General features: G+C 42.8%; 2 protein-coding genes across 3 annotated transcripts; both read right to left on the reverse strand.

The window, feature by feature from the left end:
- Positions 1-1744: 1744 nt before the first annotated feature.
- On the reverse strand, positions 1745-8025 carry actr6 (actin related protein 6). The gene is made up of 11 exons (XM_024379742.2): positions 7802-8025; positions 6567-6684; positions 6363-6431; positions 6093-6216; positions 5730-5865; positions 5357-5413; positions 5129-5227; positions 4702-4780; positions 2657-2828; positions 2404-2542; positions 1745-2255 (listed from the first exon to the last, which is right to left on the reverse strand). Exons 1-11 carry the CDS (start codon positions 7867-7869, stop codon positions 2126-2128), a joined length of 1191 nt encoding a protein of 396 aa, XP_024235510.1. The 5' UTR covers positions 7870-8025; the 3' UTR covers positions 1745-2125.
- A 164-nt stretch (positions 8026-8189) lies between these two features.
- LOC112218700 (E3 ubiquitin-protein ligase Hakai) lies at positions 8190-11566 on the reverse strand. Of its 2 annotated transcripts, XM_024379740.2 has the most exons (6): positions 11435-11566; positions 10695-10862; positions 10513-10613; positions 10276-10359; positions 9888-9961; positions 8190-9706 (listed from the first exon to the last, which is right to left on the reverse strand). In XM_024379740.2, the coding sequence occupies exons 1-6, from the start codon at positions 11445-11447 to the stop codon at positions 8686-8688; spliced, it is 1461 nt and encodes a 486-aa protein (XP_024235508.1). In that variant the 5' UTR covers positions 11448-11566; the 3' UTR covers positions 8190-8685. The 2 variants fall into 2 exon arrangements, with proteins under 2 accessions (XP_024235508.1, XP_024235509.1); XM_024379741.2 differs by lacking the exons at positions 10695-10862; positions 11435-11566 and having other exon boundaries at positions 10276-10373.
- Positions 11567-18505: the final 6939 nt, after the last annotated feature.

Raw genomic sequence — 18505 nt, forward strand, 5'->3', positions numbered from 1 at the left:
CGGTTTTCTATGACACAGATGGATCCATGATCCCGCTTCAGGAGATCAGTTTCTCCCCAGACAGTACAGTGGGGCAAAAAAGTATTTAGTCAGCCACCAATTGTGCAAGTTCTCCCACTTAAAAAGATGAGAGGCCTGTAATTTTCATCATAGGTACACTTCAACTATGACAGACAAAATTAACAAAAAAATCCAGAAAATCACATTGTAGGATTTTTAATGAATTTATTTGAAAATTATGGTGGAAAATAAGTATTTGGTCACCTACAAACAAGCAAGATTTCTGGCTCTCACGGACCTGTAACTTCTTCTTTAAGAGGCTCCTCTGTCCTCCACTCGTTACCTGTATTAATGGCACCGGTTTGAACTTCTTATCAGTATAAAAGATACATGTCCACAACCTCAAACAGTCACACTCCAAACTCCACCATGGCCAAGACCAAAGAGCTGTCAATGGACACCAGAAACAAAATTGTAGACCTGCACCAGGCTGGGAAGATTGAATCTGCAATAGGTAAGCAGCTTGGTTTGAAGAAATCAACTGTGGGAGCAATTATTAGGAAATGGAAGACATACAAGACCACTGATAATCTCCCTCGATCTGGGGCTCCACGCAAGATCTCACCCCGTGGGGTCAAAATGATCACAAGAACGGTGAGCAAAAATCCCAGAACCACACGGGGGGACCTAGTGAATGACCTGCAGAGAGCTGGGACCAAAGTAACAAAGCTTACCATCAGTAACACACTACGCCGCCAGGAACTCAAATCCTGCAGTGCCAGACGTGTCCCCCTGCTTAAGCCAGTACCTGTCCAGGCCCGTCTGAAGTTTGCTAGAGAGCATTTGGATGATCCAGAAGAAGATTGGGAGAATGTCATATGGTCAGATGAAACCAAAATATAACTTTTTTGTAAAAACTCAACTCGTCGTGTTTGGAGGACAAAGAATGCTGAGTTGCATCCAAAGAACACCATACCTACTGTGAAGCATGGGGGTGAAAACATCATGCTTTGGGGCTGTTTTTCTGCAAAGGGACCAGGACGACTGATCCGTGTAAAAGGAAAGAGTGAATGGGGCCATGTATCATGAGATTTTGAGTGAAAACCTCCTTCCATCAGCAAGGGCATTGAAGATGAAACATGGCTCGGTCTTTCAGCATGACAATGATCCCAAACACACCGCCCGGGCAACGAAGGAGTGGCTTCGTAAGAAGCATTTCAAGGTCCTGGAGTGGCCTAGCCAGTCTCCAGATCTCAACCCCATAGAAAATCTTTGGAGGGAGTTGAAAGTCCGTGTTGCCCAGCAACAGCCCCAAAACATCACTGCTCTAGAGGAGATCTGCATGGAGGAATGGGCCAAAATACCAGTAACCGTGTGTGAAAACCTTGTGAAGACTTACAGAAAACGTTTGACCTCTGTTATATACCCTTTGTTGGCAATGACAAAGTATTGAGATAAACTTTTGTTATTGACCAAATACTTATTTTCCACCATCATTTGCAAATAAATTCATTTTAAAAAATCATACAATGTGATGTTTTCTGGATTTTTTTTTCTCATTTTGTCTGTCATAGTTAAAGTGTACCTATGATGAAAATTACAGGCCTCTCATCTTTTTAAGTGGGAGAACTTGCACAATTGGTGGCTGACTAAATACTTTTTTGCCCCACAGTAGTTGATTCTACGAAAGTTGATAGTAAAGTTGAATCTGTAAGTAGGGGGGAAAAATTATCAACATCTAACGGACTCTTGAGGAATGTGTTTATTTAGCAAATAAACTCACTGGATCAATTTAATGATGAGTGAGGGGCTTTAGGGGTGGTTTGTTACTGTATTGAGTTAGAATTTTTGTTTTATGGTTTGCCAGCAAACCCAGTGGTAAATTTGAATTGGTAAGTTCTACACTCCTTTGATGGGCACTACCTGTGATTCAATGTTCACACATTTATAATGATAGCCGAAGACGTAAGAATGTAAAGTCTGCATCCCAATAACAGTACTAGAAATCTGAATTCCAATTACATTTTCAGTTTTTTTTAAATGTAATTGTTGGATCTGCTGTAGTTGCTTCAGCCATCCTCTGTCCAATGACCTTTGTGAGACATATGATTACAACTAAAGTCCTTTAGATATCAAACTTTTCTTCACAAATGAAATGTCCATTCTCCTCATAGTCTTCGCGAGTGACCACCATCTCATCAAAGTCTGGGTTTTCTGCCAGGAGCTTGCCTCCTTCCCATGGGTAGGAGATTGGACTACGGACAGAGAATGGTAACGTGTTCATTTACAAATCAGTGATAACATTTTTATTTAGGGAGTAAAATCTTAAGCCTTGAAAAGTAGTTGCAAACTAGTGTTTATTTCTTCTTCACTCTTCTAAATAGACCCTGCCTGTGCACTCACTTGGGTGGCTGCAGCACAGAAACCTGGAAGTCGGTGGGTGTGAGGGAGCGGACCTCTTTGTACACCCGATCTCTGAACCCTGGGAACAATGTGTTACCCCCAGTGAGGACAATGTTCTTGTAGAAGTGGGGCTGCATCTCTATACAAGGAAACAGGAGAGAAAATGACATTTTATTTCATTGACACCTCTTCACCCTTCACCAATCTCTTGTATGGCTGTGAGTGAAAGTGTGATGATTGTTCTTTCTCCTACCCTCTGGCATGTTGTTGATGGAGTTGACTAGCGCTTCAGGGATGCCGATCTCATGGATGCCGATGTCTGAGGGGTGAAAGAGCATCTCTGGGACGGCAAACCTCTCATTGGCCAAGCGCAGGATCTGCTCTCCAGTCTTGTATTTCCCTGTGAAGTTCATCTCCTCTCTTGGCTGGGGAAGACACAGAGGATGGTCAGAGAACAGGGGACTACTGCATCCACAACCTCCTTAAATTGTAAAGTAAACTCTGCAAAAAAATAAACGTCCCCTTTTCAGGATCCTGTCTTTCAAAGATAATTTGTAAAAATCTAAATAACTTCACAGATCTTCATTGCAATGGGTTTAAACACTGTTTCCCATGCTTGTTCAATGAACCATAAACATTTAATGAACATGCACCTATGGAACGGTTGTTAAGACACGGACAGCATACAGATGTAGGCAATTAAGGTCACAGTTATGAAAACTTAGGACACTAAACGAGGCCTTTCTACTGACTGAAAAAACAACAAAAGAAAGATGCCCAGGGTCCCTGCTCATCTGCGTGAATGTGCCTTAGGCATGCTGCAAGGAGGCATGAGGACTGCAGATGTGGCCATGGCAATAAATTGCAATGTCCGTACTGTGAGATGCCTAAGACAGCGCTACAGGGAGACAGTACAGACAGCTGATCGTCCTCGCAGTGGCAGACCACTAACAACACCTACACAGGATCAGTACATACGAACATCACACCAGCGGGACAGGTACAGGATGGCAACAACAACTGCCCGAGTTACACCAGGAACGCACAATCTCTCCATCAGTGCTCAGACTGTCTGTAATAGGCTGAGAGAGGCTGGACCAGGGGCTTGTAGGCCTGTTGTAAGGCAGGTCCTCACCAGACATCACTGGCAATGTCGCCTATGAGCACAAACCCACCATTGCTGGATCAGACAGGACTGGCAAAAAGTGCTCTTCACTGACGAGTCACGGTTTTGTCTCACCAGGGGTGATGGTCGGATTCGCATTTATCGTTGAAGGAACGAATGTTACACCGAGGCCTGTACTCTGGAGCGGGATCGATTTGGGGGTGGAGGTTCCGTCATGGTCTGGGGGCGGTTTGCAGGCAATCTCAACGCTGTGCGTTACAGGGAAGACATCCTCCTCCCTCATGTGGTACCCTTCCTGCAGGCTCATCCTGACATGACCCTCCAGCATGACAATGCCACCAGCCATACTGCTCTTTGTGTGCATGATTTCCTGCAAGACAGGAATGCCATGGATGTCCTCCCTGTAACACACAACGTTGAGATTGCCTGCAATGACAACCAGCTCAGTCTGATGATGCTATGACGCACCGCCCCAGACCATGACGGAACCTCCACCTCCAAATCGATCCCGCTCCAGAATACAGGCCTCGGTGTAACGCTCATTCCTTCGACGATAAACGCGAATCCGACCCTCACCCCTGGTGAGACAAAACCGTGACTCGTCAGTGAAGAGCACTTTTTGCCAGTCCTGTCTGGTCCAGTGATGGTGGGTTTGTGCCCATAGGCGACGTTGTTGCCAGTAATGTCTGGTGAGGCATGGCCAACGAAGAGCCCAGATCTCAATCCCATTGAGCACGCCTGGGACCTGTTAGATTGGAGGGTGAGGGCTAGGGCCATTCCCCCCCAGAAATGTCTGGGAACTTGCAGGGGCCTTGGTGGAAGAATGGGGTAACATCTCACAGCAAGAACTGGCAAATCTGGTGCAGTCCATGAGGAGGAGATGCACTGCAGTACTTAATGCAGCTGGTGGCCACACTGACTGTTACTTTTGATTTTGACCCCCCTTGGTTCAGGGACACATTATTAAATTTCTGTTAGTCACATGTCTGTGGAACTTGTTCAGTTCATGTCTCAGTTGTTGAATCTTGTTATGTTCATACAAATATTTACACATGTTAAGTTTGCTGAAAATAAACGCAGTTGACAGTGAGAGGATGTTTCTTTTTTGCTGAGTTTAGGTGTAACAATGAACGGAAAGTGGGTTCAAATAAATGCGTGTGAAGAATCCATACCTTGCAAAAGCCCTTCTTGATGGAGCTGAAATCTGGTAGCACATAATCTCTCATCACTGTGTTGTCCTCTCCTTTTAACCTGCAAACAGAGTCGATCACTACCTTTAAATCAACACTCACTCAATTGTCTCACTTATCTACTGACATAACTGCTTCAATTAAATAGTAGCCTACAAGTTTGGGGCGGCAGGTTAGCGCGTTGCGCCAGTAACCGAAAGGTTGCTGGATCGAATCCCCGAGCTGACAAGCTAAAAATCTGTCGTTCTGCCCCCGAACAAGGCAGTTAACCCACTGTTCCCTGGTTGGCCATCATTGTAAATAAGAATTTGTTCTTAACTGACTTGCCTAGTTAAATAAATGCACATACAGACTTGTGTCTAGTTTAGCAGGCGAGACAATGCTCTAATAAAAATGAAAATGTCCTTACTGTGCTATATCCATGTCCTTGTAGAAATCCTGGGATACATAGCACACATCCTCTTTCACCTGATTGATCACATGGGTCTCATCCATGACATGCAACTGCCTGTTGAGGAAGGACATTCAGCGCAATAAAATTATATCAATTACAATTCTGCACAAACACGTGACATTGGAGGAGCTGTATAAAACTATGAACACAATAGTCAATGTTAGTTTGACATGACAATCTTACCTATATGAAATAATCTCCTTCAAATGATTGGTCAGTAGCTTGCCTCCTACGTTGATCCTACCAAGGGAAATAAAATGAAACTATGGTCAACTCAAAGTAGTGCTACATGCTAATAGCTAAATCCCAAAACCATGTCGCATTAGCTTTAGGGCACAGCACAAATAAATAACACCAAAGGCTACTATATTTCAAAATATGTATTTTTAAGACGTCCATGTGGAGGTTACAGGTTTGGTAAAAGGTGTATATAATACAATTGTGATCTGAAATATTCCAAACTCATTTTAAATCATGTCGTGGCACGTTTTTGAAAATTATAGTACTTTTTGTTAACATTTTTGCATTGTTAATGTTGAATAGCAATAGTGTTAACCTGCATATCCCATCTTTCATTTTCTTCCCCCTGCAGTAGGGGACTATGTGGGTGAAGGAGAAGCCACTGTCCACCACGATGCAGCACAGCTCCTGGTTGTTCATCTGGAAGTAGCGGTGGGCGCTCAGGGATCCAGCTGAAACAGAGAGGACCTCCGCATTACACAGCCAAGTAGGAATAATTTCTACCATTATCAAAGCCAGGTCTGTATCATCATAATTTAACTTGCATTGGGTTGAATTTATCATTCAGTCACAGTGTAAGATCAAAATATAGATATCTTAGATCTAGCATAGTTACTAATTGAAAACACACAAGCCTTCGGCCACTGGGGAAGTCCTTTACTGAGTACATTGAACTCACCATTAATTCTGAGAGCTGCTTGGAATTGGTATTCCTCAAACAGGATCTCATTCATGGACTCCTGAATGGAGGTGAAGTTGAAGTAGGGCTCTGTGATCACTACACTGGTGTCTGCAAAGTCCACCTGCAGCCATAACATACACATTGCAACTTCTTCCCCACTGTTATCAATGTCCACCCACCATCAATTCCATAGGGTTACTTACACAACATTTGTGATTCAGCTAATTGTGGAAAATCATTAATCACAACACATTGGATCAACAGCACCTTAAACATTTCCTTTCCAAAGAGGTGATCCCACACTTTTCTTTGGACATCCCAATTAACAAGGTAACCCTGCAACAGAATAGACAATAAAACGCATTTTAGTCTATCGGATGCAGTGCCCCTTTTGTCCGCCAAGCCTAGGAATAATTTACTGGCAAGATGCAGTGCAACCCCCTGGACGACACGGCCAGATCACGTGCGCACCTTTTGGAAAGGGAGAATGTAGAACAGTCCTGAGGGATCCTTGATTTCATCCAGTTGGTTGGCGGTAAAAGTCTTCAGCCTTGATGTCTTGGAGCGAAACTGACAATTTGGGATGACGCTATGGGAAAAGAGAAACAAGAGCACTCTGCTTGAAATCGAAGAGGTCTGCCGGTTAAAGAGGTAGTTTAGGATTTTACAACTTAATGTTAGATGGTTCCTCATCCTGCAAGTAGTCTATGGGCCAGGATAAACTGTAATCAATGGTTCGGTTTTCTTTACACAGCCACTACAAACGTAACTATCTTTAGATTAGTTTTTTACATGCCCACATCACTTCCGTTGATCTTAACTTGCAGTGGCTGTTTAAAGAAAACCGAACCATGCATTACAATTTCTCCTGGCTTGAAAACAACTTTCAGGGTTAGGAACCATCTAAAATCAAGTTGTAAAATCCTGAAATACTAATTTAAAAGGTTTGAATATTATTGATATTTCCCATTGATTATTGAAGTTATAAATGCCCCATTAGCTAGTACGACTATTTCTCTATTACCCAAATGAAAGGTTTTATTACTCCATGGTTTACAAACAAGAACATAAAGCTTCAAAATATCATGTACATGTCATGAAGTGTCAGTCCTTGCATCTAGCTAGAGAACAGTCTATGAATTTGAGAGGGAGCTCATTTCAGAAATCAGAAATCCATGAGTTTTTGTGATTCTGGATGGCCAGATAGCTACCAACAATGACAAACTGCCATGTGGGGAATCGTAAGTGACTGGTTGCAACAACTTTAATCAAGCTGTTGATACCATCCTGTCTTGTTCTGACTGATTTCATGTCAATGCTAATATCAATAAAATCTAGTTAACCAATAAGTAACGAAGTATTTGAGAGACAAGTGCTCATTGTGGAAATGTATTTATGTTAAATATAAACATTGGAGACGAAATATAGTTTACACGTTGTCAACAATCTAAGAATCCCGCATGTTTTGCCTCAGTTGCTGCTGAACAACCAACCCGTCCATACCAAAACAAGTGACGGGGCTCCCGTTTAGCTGAAAAACTAATCACAGATTGCAGCTTTAACCATCCGATCTGATTATTCCCTTGAAATTGGTCACAATAATAGATGCATTTTTTCGATAAAACATCCAACAATAAAAAGCACAACAGTATGTTTATCCAGTTATATTTGTTAGCTAGCATCATAGCTTGTAACGTTAATGTTACCTGACTTTTTCGTGGCTGTATCCAATTTTGGCCGAATAAGCTCCGTTATCAAGAACTAAAGTGGTCATTTTCTGTAACTTGCGAGACTTTACCAGGGCCACTTAAACTGTAGTTCAATAAACAATCAAACTACAGTAGCTAGCTACATAGCTGAGCAAATATCGAATTTATCGTGCGCTCTTCTAGCGTGCTTCTTTCTGGCCAATCATACCTCAAGAAATGTGTCCTTCCAATAGTTAGGCCGGGAGGAAGCGTGTTTGATAACATTAGTTCCGGGCCTGTACCAACAAACACGGGCATTTATTCGCATCTTGAAAATCACAATCCACTAAATTTCGACAGTGTAAAATATACGCCTACAAGGTCCTCCACAATAACGTGATCAAACGGGGGTATGCAACCTTTATTGTAATAAAATTTGGTTAAAAAAAACTCAGTTGCTTACATTTCAGAAATGGCAGGTATTTTTGATCATTATTTTCAGTACATTCATTTTGTTTAACATCTCACCCAAAATAGGAATGGCCAATGCCTCCACACAATGTACCAAAGACATTAAATCATTTTTGTAACCAAACATTTAATCAAATTCTATCCGATTGAAAAATTCACCAGGCATTACATATTTGGAAAATGACAAAATAACATTTCCATGTGTCTGAATAAGGATTGATTTCAGAAAAATTAAATTAAGTTCAGTCTTTCACAATTAATTTGATGAGAATTCAAAAACATAAATTATTTCTCAAATCTATTGAGATGTTCAGAAAACCTGAAGTGAGTATACAGGTTATCATTAGTTCCACTCACTCATATAGGCTCCATATTTAAACTAATCAAAACAATGCAATGTCTGAACTCTGAACTAGGTTTTGTGGGTGAGGTTACTGATAGTAAGGGTGGTAGCGGGACTGGTCTGGGTGCTGGGGAGGACCAGGCATCTGGCCATGGGGTGGGGGCCCCTGCATGCGGGGCGGGTGAGTGCCCCTGGGGGCTGGCCACATCCCTGGGCTCAGTCCCCCGGGCTGATTAAAGGGCGGGCTAAGAGTGCCCCGATCCTGCTGCATGGAGCTTGGATTGTAGTGGTGGGGATGGGGCGTGTTAACAGGAGGACCACCGTGTTGGGGCAGGGGGCCTGGGGGAGGTGGGTGGTTCATGTAGGGAGGCATCTGGCCCATGATGTGTCCGGGTGGTGGGGTGATAGGAGGCAGGCCTGAGGACATGGGAGGGACCTGGTTGTAGACCAGATGAGGCGTCCCGGAGCCCTGAGGCAGGTGCTGCATAGGGTGGCTGAGGGTGGGTGGCGGCTGAGGGGGTGGGCCGTAGTGCTGCTGCTGGGGTGGGAGGGCCATCAGGTGGTGGGGCTGGCCAGGGTAGTCTCCCTGATGCTGGTGGGGAGGGGGCATACCCTGGGCAGACTGGGGAAGGGGCGAGTCCCCAGAGTCATCCTGAATGGGCACAGTGATGAGGTTGCTGTGCTTGCGAGTAGTCAACGTGGCAATGCGGAACGTCTCCTGACCCAGTGGGGGGCGATGGAGACCAGAGGGGCCCAGTTCAGAAGAGGGGGTTGACGGAGAGGCGGGAGGGGGCTGACCATAGGGGTCGTGTCCCTGCTGCTGTGGGGGTATGAGGGGGTGTCCTTTGGCCAGGTGGGGCAGTGGTAGTCGACGGAAGTGGTCAGGTGGCTCTGAGGCCAGTTGTGGATGCAAGGGCTCAAGGCGTGGTAGAATGCCCCCTCCTGCAGCCTTGGATGCCCTCATGTGTCGGTGGTTGACATGGGCCTGCAGGTCGCGCTGGGACAAGTAGGTGCGCTTGCAGCCCGGAACGATGCTGCACATGTAGAGGAGGCCCCGCAGGCACTGCTCGATCCGCTGGACCGGATCTGTGCAGCTGTATAGGGTGAGACTAATCTCAGGGGTTTAGTAAGGGAAGTGGAGCCAGCGACAACACACACATTACATCAACACATGCTTTGAGACTTAGCAGAGAGACTAGACTGTGCACTCACAATGTGAGGGAGATAGCTCACAACAGTTCATGACTAATTTAACTTGTACAGTATAATCGAATGAGAGAGGCAATTTACCCAGGACACATCTTTTCCATCTTCTTCTCATGGAGCAGGGCACAATCATAGCAAAATACATGCTTGCAGGGAATCTGTGGAAGAGGAACAATGTTAGCACACATGAGCGCCAAGTGTCAAGCACAGGAGGCTGGTGAGGGGAGGACGGCTCATATTCGTGGCTGGAACAGAGTAGATGGATTGGCATCAGACACATGGAAACCATGTGTTTAATGTATTTGATAACATTCCCCTGATTCCGCTCCAGTCATTACCACAAGCCTGTCCTCCCCAATCAAGGTGCCACCAACCTACTGTGGTGTCAATGCATAAAAATGAATGAATAAAGAGTGTGGATTATAGTTACTTACAGAAATATTCCTAGTGAGGGAAGGAGGCATAAACTTACCATGCGTCCATAGAGCTTTATGGGAAGGCCACATATCTCACAGAAATGAACTGGCGTGTTGTCCTTTTCGCCAACCAGATTCAGCTGAAGAGACAAAACTAATATTTTCACATTTAGCTGTCTCTGAAAGAATACACACAATATGCAGCCTGCAACATCATGATAGCGTTATTTTGGGTCACAACAAATTAGAGGAGTAACCGTGTTTTAGAAGAAATATAGAGAATTGACACTTACTTTGTAGTCCCAGAACACGGGCTGAGGGAACCTCCTCTGGTTGCCTAACACATCTCCAGACTTGCGCTCAAATCTATCTTCCTGCTTGAACCCAAAGCCCTCTAGAACATTAAGGAATACAATTGGCATGAATGGCAATCCTGGATGTGCTTCTCTCTCCTTCAAGCCACCATCATGCTTACCTTCATCATTAGACTGGGTTTTGGAGGGCAGTCTGCTTAAGGGTCTCTGTGAGTGGTTAACATCCTTGTTTCTGACTGGCTGCTTGGATATCAGTTTAATGGGGATCCGTCTGCGTACATCAGGGCCCCCAAGAATGCCTGAACCATCAGTGCCTTGTAGATCAGTGTCTAAAAATAATAATATGTCACAATGTCAATAGCCATAGCTAGTTCAATGTGCACATTTATCTTTTTCAACTTGTTGGCTGTAACTGTTCAAACTAATGCTTGTGTCATAGATTATTATCCTCTAAGGTCTCTGCTTGGGCTAGTGTCAGTGGTCACAAAACATGCTTATATCCTGCCTGTCTAGTTTGCTAGTTGTTTGCATGCTAACTTCAACAGGTTACTGTTGCATAGTGGTGTTACATGGGCTATTGGGTTGCATTTTTGTGGGATACGTATAGACCTTTACCTAACTACCAATATCAACTACAACAATATAATATGTATACAGCTAGCTAGCTAACGTTGGCCATAAGCATATAGCTACTATAGCTCGCTAGCCAACTGAAAATAATGCGAGCTATGCAGTGCTAGCCCTCAAAGGCCTTGAGCCCAATACAGTTTCCTGTCTGTGTTTTCGGCTCTAGCTACCTACAGGAAACACTGCATAATAATAAAAGCCACTGCAACACAAAATGTATCATATGTACACCATACAAATAGAATAAATGGATGTACACATAGAAACTCCTCACCATTTTGGTACATTATCAAATTATTGACGCATTGCAGTATGGGAAAGGATTGCTCTTCTTCTTTACATTTGTATTGACCGATAGCAACCAACTGAAAGGCGTATACAGCGCCACCAACTGTACTGGAGTGTGAGGCCAGTCGCAGCCTTCCTAGTCATCTACTGTAGTTCTCTTATCTGGCCGTGTGTTTCTGCCTACTGTTCTGGAGTGCGAATTCATTACACGATGTGACACAAAAAAGGGAAAGGAAAAAGGACTGGGAAAAGGGAAGAAAAATTGCCCTACTGCCTAACCTGGGGCGGCAGGTTAGTTGAATATTGTTTTTATGTACTTTTTTGCTCTTTGGCACACCAGTATTTCTACTTACACATCATCATCTGCACATCTATCACTCCAGTGTTAATTTGCTAAATTGTAATTACTTCGCTACTATTGGCCTATTTATTGCCTTTTTACCTCCTTACTCCATTTGTGCACACTGTATATAGATTTTCTATTGTGCTATAGACTGTACATTTGTTTATCCCATGTGTAACTCTGTGTTGTTTGTGTCGCACTGCTTTGCTTTATCTTGGCCAGGTCGCAGTTGTAAATGAGAACTTGTTCTCAACTGGCCTACTTGGTTAAATAAAGGTGAAAAAAAAGGTTAGAGCATTAATCGAATCCCCGAGCTGACAAAGTAAACATATGTCGTTTTGCCCCTGAACAAGGCATTTAACCCATTGTTCCTCAGTAGGCCGTCATTGTAAATAAGAATTTGTTCTTAACTGACTTGCCTAGTTAAATAAAGAATACTTTGTTTTTTAAACTACACCCATTAAAACCTCACCACTATTCCATCTGATCCAACACCAGGCCAACTCTTCTGCAGTAAAATCTCATACACCCAAGTACTTTTATGCAGCTGCCACCACATCATCTACTGTTATGTGATATACGTTCCATTTCCGCGGTAAAGTTGATAACCAAGGCTATGAACGCTAACTAGTGGCCTTGGCTTATTCACAAGGAGCCTCTTAGGATCCCTCGCCCTGGACCAATCTCCCTCTACTACTCTCTTCAGTGCCGCAGCATACGACACCTTCTGTACTACTCTGATCCTGGCAACCTCAACCTGCCTTTTTTAAAACTGGACACTTCGGATCTCCAGCACCATGTGTACCCCTACAGTTACAAAAGCTGAAGAACATATGCAAATCCAGGTACTTTCCGCAGGTGCTGGAGTTGTAGGCAAACTCATCGAAAACAGAAAGGAAAACGCAATGTTTTGACCCTTAGGTCTTCATCAGGTATCAATGGTATATGATGGATACCTGATGAAGACCTAAGGGTTGAAATGTTGTCATAAATAAATATCATCTGGGAGCATGAGCAGCAGTGTGCAGCGTTTTCCGTTCTGTTTACCGCTACAGTTAACACACACAACCTTTTCAACCGATACCACACATTCCTTTGTCTCATGCCCTCCTGCACACTTATCACATCTAGGAATCTCCTTCCCACACACTGCTGCAACATGATCATAAGCTTGGCACCTAAAACATCTTGATGGGTTCGGGACAAAAGCTCTCACGGGATAACTGACATCCAAACCTGACTTTGTCGGGTAAAGACTGCATCAAAACCAGGGGTTGGTTTTGTTCTGAACAGAACCATCATTATTTTTGTGCCACTGTTCCCACCAGCGAAGTAAAATTCTGAACCGGTTCAAACCTCCCAAAAAATAACGTTCCATTCTGTTCCCTTTTAAACTTCAGAAATATATATATTTTTTACATTTACCTCAACATTACATTTCTTCACCAATGGATAGAGCAGTGGACCGTGCAAGCTATGTACGTACACACATTGGACAGACAAGTGTAGTGTAGGGTGTGACATACGACTGAAATTTTGAAGGTGAGGAGAGCAGTGGACATGAAGCGCTGGGCATCTTGTTGTTATGACATACATGACCTGAATTAGGACCACAGAATTATACCTACGGAGGAGTGGCTTCCATGAAGGCACTTTGAATGTCTTTTGAACATCAGAGAGTTAGCCTAACTAACTCATGAGACTGAAAATATTTGGCATGGGTCCTCAGATCCTCAAAAGGGTCTACAGCTGCACTATCGAGAGCATCCTGACTGGTTGCATCACTGCCTGGTATGGCAACTGCTCGGCCTCCGACTGCAAGGCACTACAGAGGGTAGTGCATACGGCCCAGTATATCACTTGGGCAAAGCTTCCTGCCATCCAGGACCTCTATACCAGGCGGTGTCAGAGGAAGGCCCTAAAAATTGTCAAAGACTCCAGCCACTCTAGTCATAGACTGTTCTCTTTGCTACCGCACAGCAAGCAGTACCGGAGCGCCAAGTCTAGGTCCAAGACGCTTCTAAACAGCGTCTATCCCCAAGCCATAAAACTCCTGAACATCTAATCAAACACCCCTGTATATAGTCTCGCTATTGTTATTTTACTGCTGCTCTTTAATGACTTATTACTTTTATTTCTTACTCTTATTCATATTACTATAATTTTTTAACTGCATTGTTGGTTAGGAGCTCGTAAGTAAGCATTTCACTGTAAGGTCTACACATGTTGTATTCAGCGCATGTGACTAATAAAATTGTATTCGATTTGATTAACTAACGTTGGACCAGCCCTTGATTATGACTCTCAGTTCCGTTACATTACACATAATGCCACCTACAGATTTCGAGAGCTAGAGAACAATGGATGAACTTTTTCAACGCTAGTTAAGTATACTATAGTTATCATGTTAATGTGCTAATGTGTGCTAATGTGTGTGCAGAGAGGCACCAGAAATAAAATAAAAACATGTTTTACTTTTTTGAAGTTGATAAATCCAATGTGAAACATGATAACTATAGTATACTTAACTAGCGTTGAAAAAGTTAATCCATTGTTCTCTAATAAAAAATCTCTCTCCCTAATTTCTGAATCAAGCCTGTAACATCAGCAGCTACAGTAGACTATGCATGTGTCAGCGAGAGGGGGAGGCAGATAGCCTACACACACACACACACACACACACACACACACACACACACAAATCTTCAGGTGGCAGGCAGTCACTGGAATATGTTTCTGAGTGACAGTGAGGGCTTTGCATGGGCACTTTGTTGTATTTTTTTTTTGTGGGACTGGAAAAAAATGCCCGGAAGGTAAAATAATGTTCTTAACCGGCTCCCATTCTTTTAAAATAACGGTTATCTTTCAAAACAGAATAGATCATTTTCGTTCTCGGTTCTGGTTCTGTTCCTTGAACCGGTTCCAAACCCTGATCAAAACTCAGCAGGACAGAGTGTCTTCTCTGTTTCATGGGAAGGGATTTTACGGACAGATTTGTGTGGGCCTTCCTGAACAGAGAGCAGTAGCAAATGGATGGATGCGAAGGGAAGCCAGGCTTTCCAAATATTTGACCAATAAAAATATATAAATAATTATTATTCATTTTTCGTCTCTCTCTGTGTTTTAATATTTTTGTCAATTCGCAAGAGGCTGAAATCATCCGAGCGAGAGAAACAGCACCCCTCTGTCTCAGTATGTGTAGCCCATGTAGTTGATGCTGTCTGGACCGAAAGAGTATAACATGTTGCCCCCGTAGCATTTGATTGATGGCAAAAGCATTTGGCCTCCCCTGTTAAAAAATAGAAATAATTAGCCAATCAGCATTGAGCTGAGCTCAACTGTGGGTTGTACTGGTGCAGCAAAACAACCTCCAAGGGAGGCCAGTTTGGATTTGACTTCACACCAATCAAATAACTTCCTAAGAAAAACGTGTCTATTTCTGGTCTGCTTGTGTTGATGTCCTGAAGTAGCTAAATTGGCTCCAGTTTGTCTGGAAGCAAGACGTCGGTGGCCGTGACCTGGCTGGTTTTTCTTTTGTAATCCGTGATTGTCTGTAGACCCGGCCACATACGTCTCGTTTCTGAGCCATTGAATTGCGACTCCACTTTGTCTCTATACTGACATTTTTCTTGTTTGATTGCCTTGCGGAGGGAATAACTACACTGTTTGTATTCAGCCATATTCCCAGTCACCATTCTTGTACCTCATCACAGTGGGTACAACATCTTCTATGCACTTCCTTATAAACTCTCTCACCGAATCAGCGTATACATCAATATTATTCTCTGAGGCTACCTGGAACATGTCCCAGTCCACTTGATCAAAACAATCTTAAGGCGTGGATTCTGATTGGTCAGACCAGCGTTGAATAGTTCTTAGTACGGGTACATCCTGTTTGAGTTTCTGTCTATAGGAAGCAAATAGGAGCAAAATGGAGTCGTGGTCAGATTTGCCCGAAAGGAGGGTAGGGGAGGGCCTTGTATGCATCGCGGAAGTTAGAGTAGCAGTAGTATTCTATCAATATGCTGTTATCAAATTTGCTTTGATAAAAACTCCAGCTACAATAAATGCAGCCCCAGGACATATGGTTTCCAGTTTACATAAAGTCCAGTGAAGTTCCTTGAGTTCCGTCGTGGTATCGGCTTGAGGGGGGATGTGCACAGTTGTGACAATGACAGAGGAGCACAACAGCGCCTCTTCAACCTCAGGAGGCTGAAGAAATTTGGCTTGTCACCCAACACCCTCACAAACTTTTACAGATGCACAGTTGAGAGCATCCTGTCGGGCTGTATCACCGCCTGGTACAGCAACTGCAGCAACTCCACCCACAACCGCAAAGCTCTCCAGAGGGTGGTGCAGTGTGCACAACGCACCACCGGGGGCAAACTACCTGCCCTCCAGGACACCTACAGAACCTGATGTCACAGGAAGTCCAAAAAGATAATCAAGGACAACAACCACCCGAGCCAATGCCTGTTCACCCCGCTACCATCCAGAAGGCGAGGTCAGTACAAGTGCATCAAAGCTGGGACCGAGAGACTGAAAAACAGCTTCTATCTCAAGGCCATCACTGTTAAACAGCCATCACTAACACAGAGAGGCTGCTACATACAGACTTGAATTCATTGGCCACTTTAATAAATGGATCACTATTCACTTTAATAATGCCATTTTAATCATGTTTACATATCTTGCATTACTCATCTCATATGTATATACTGTATTTTATACCATCTATTGCATCTTGCCTATGCTGCTCTGTCATTGCTCATCCATATATTTATATGTATATATTCTTATTCCATTCCTTACTTAGATTTGTGTGTATTAGGTAGTTGTTGTGGAATTGTTAGATTACATGTTAGATATTGCTGCACTGTCAGAACTAGAAGCACAATCATTTCCCTACACTCGCAGTAACGTCTGCTAACCAATATATAACCAATAACCTTTGAATTGATTTGCTTTGATGTTCATTTAAATGCCAAATTGCGCATGTGCAGGCAGTCAAATCAAAGGCACTCCTTCGATATAAAGTTGTTTTTGACAAATGAAAAGGTGTCAGTTTGTCGCTTTGGCTCGAATCTAGGTTGTGCTTTTAGATTTCAAGAAAATTAGGAAGAATTTTTAACCTTCTCTCATTGACTTCTCAAAGCCCAAATCTCGGCTTGGTCTGCTTGGTCTGTTTCGCAATCATTTCCGAAAGTCTTGCGATGTTGCGCCTCTGGGTTTACAAACTATGTGGCAATAGTAATGGTGTCTTTTTGTAGGCACTAAATCCACCATGATTCGTTGGACAAAGCCTATGGGAAGATTTTGTTTTTTTACAGGGTTTTTTACGGTTTCCCTAAGGTGTTAACCAGCTTTCCAAATTATAGGCTGTGAATTTTGGTAAAAGGCTTCAAATATTTTAAAATTCTACAAAGTTTGGTAATATGCTGCAAAGTTTGGTAATATGCTGTGAAATACTGTATTTCAAAGCCCTGCTAAATATTTCAAAGACCTGCAAAATATTTCAAAGACCTGCTAAATATTTCAAAGGCCTGCAAAATATTTCAAAGACCTGCAAAATATTTCAAAGGTCTCCTAAAATGGGTTTTGTGTTATACTTGTAGCCCTGGTTGTCCCGAAAATAAATGGTAAAACACTTAATTATGAGGCTAAATGCCAATAAATGAGTCAGATAAATGAAAAGACGATTTTTGTTGGGGTCTTGTGACTGATAGGGTTCACGTCTTCGGGATCGGTGTCCCTTCCACAGGACGGTTGAGCTAACGTAGCCTAATGCAATTAGCATGAGCTTGTAAGTAACAAGAACATTTCCCAGGACATAGACATATGAGCATTGGCAGAAAGCTTAAATTCTTGTTAATTTAACTGCACTGTACAATTTACAGTAGCTATTACAGTGAAATAATACCATGCTATTGTTTGAGAGTGCACAATTTTGAACATGAAAAGTTATTAATAAACAAATGAGGCACATTTGGGCAGTCTTGATACAACAGTTTTAACAGAAATGCAATGGTTCATTGGATCAGTCTAAAACTTTGCACATACACTGCTGCCATCTATTGGCCAAAATCTAAATTGCACCTGAGCTGGAATAATACATTAGGGCCTTTCTCTTGCATTTCAAAGATGATGGTAAAAAAAATACAAAAGAGCGTATTTTTTTCTTTGTATTATCTTTTACCAGATCTATTGTGTTATATTCTCCTACATTCCTTTCACATTTCCACAAACTTCAAGGTATTTTTTAAATTTTTTTAAAATTGAATATTCGAAACATACAATATGCTTGCAGTGAAGCTGCTCAACAACTACATCATACCAGTCATCCAACAGATTCTCATTCAGAGCGACACACAGAAGCATCCAGGGTCAATGCCCTACTCAAGTGCATGTTGACTGATCTACCACCATGTCAAAAAATGTGAACCCGAACCCTCCAAGATCCCCCCACAGTTCCCCAATAGCTGTCCCATGACCCCTCCCACAGTCCCCCCCAGGAAGAAAAATAAAAAATACAATTAATTCCATTCCCCACCCCCAAGAACCCCCCAATGCACCAACAACCAAGAGAATGAAGTAAATAGAAAAAAGGAAAAGACAGAAGAAAACAGCAAGCAACAATGCATTTTTAAAAATGTTATAATAATAAATGTAAAGAAAAAGATATCAAGGACAACTAGAATCATAACAGCAATGCCA

This window comes from Oncorhynchus tshawytscha, linkage group LG19 (assembly GCF_018296145.1).
Source record: "Oncorhynchus tshawytscha isolate Ot180627B linkage group LG19, Otsh_v2.0, whole genome shotgun sequence".
Taxonomy (NCBI): Eukaryota; Metazoa; Chordata; class Actinopteri; order Salmoniformes; family Salmonidae; genus Oncorhynchus; species Oncorhynchus tshawytscha.

What these genes read in the sequence shown, in the direction of transcription:
- actr6 (XM_024379742.2), bottom strand. Translation starts at nt 7,869, where the DNA reads ATGACCACTTTAGTTCTTGATAACGGAGCTTATTCGGCCAAAATTGGA. An exon ending in TTGGAAAGGAAATGTTTAAG is followed by an intron (nt 6,217 to 6,362) that starts GTGCTGTTGATC and finishes TTATGGCTGCAG; the next exon opens with GTGGACTTTGCAGACACCAG. An exon ending in TCTGTGCTGCAGCCACCCAA is followed by an intron (nt 2,256 to 2,403) that starts GTGAGTGCACAG and finishes CTCTGTCCGTAG; the next exon opens with TCCAATCTCCTACCCATGGG.
- LOC112218700 (XM_024379740.2), bottom strand. An exon ending in AACCCAGTCTAATGATGAAG is followed by an intron (nt 10,614 to 10,694) that starts GTAAGCATGATG and finishes TTAATGTTCTAG; the next exon opens with AGGGCTTTGGGTTCAAGCAG. An exon ending in CCGTGTTCTGGGACTACAAA is followed by an intron (nt 10,360 to 10,512) that starts GTAAGTGTCAAT and finishes TTGTCTCTTCAG; the next exon opens with CTGAATCTGGTTGGCGAAAA.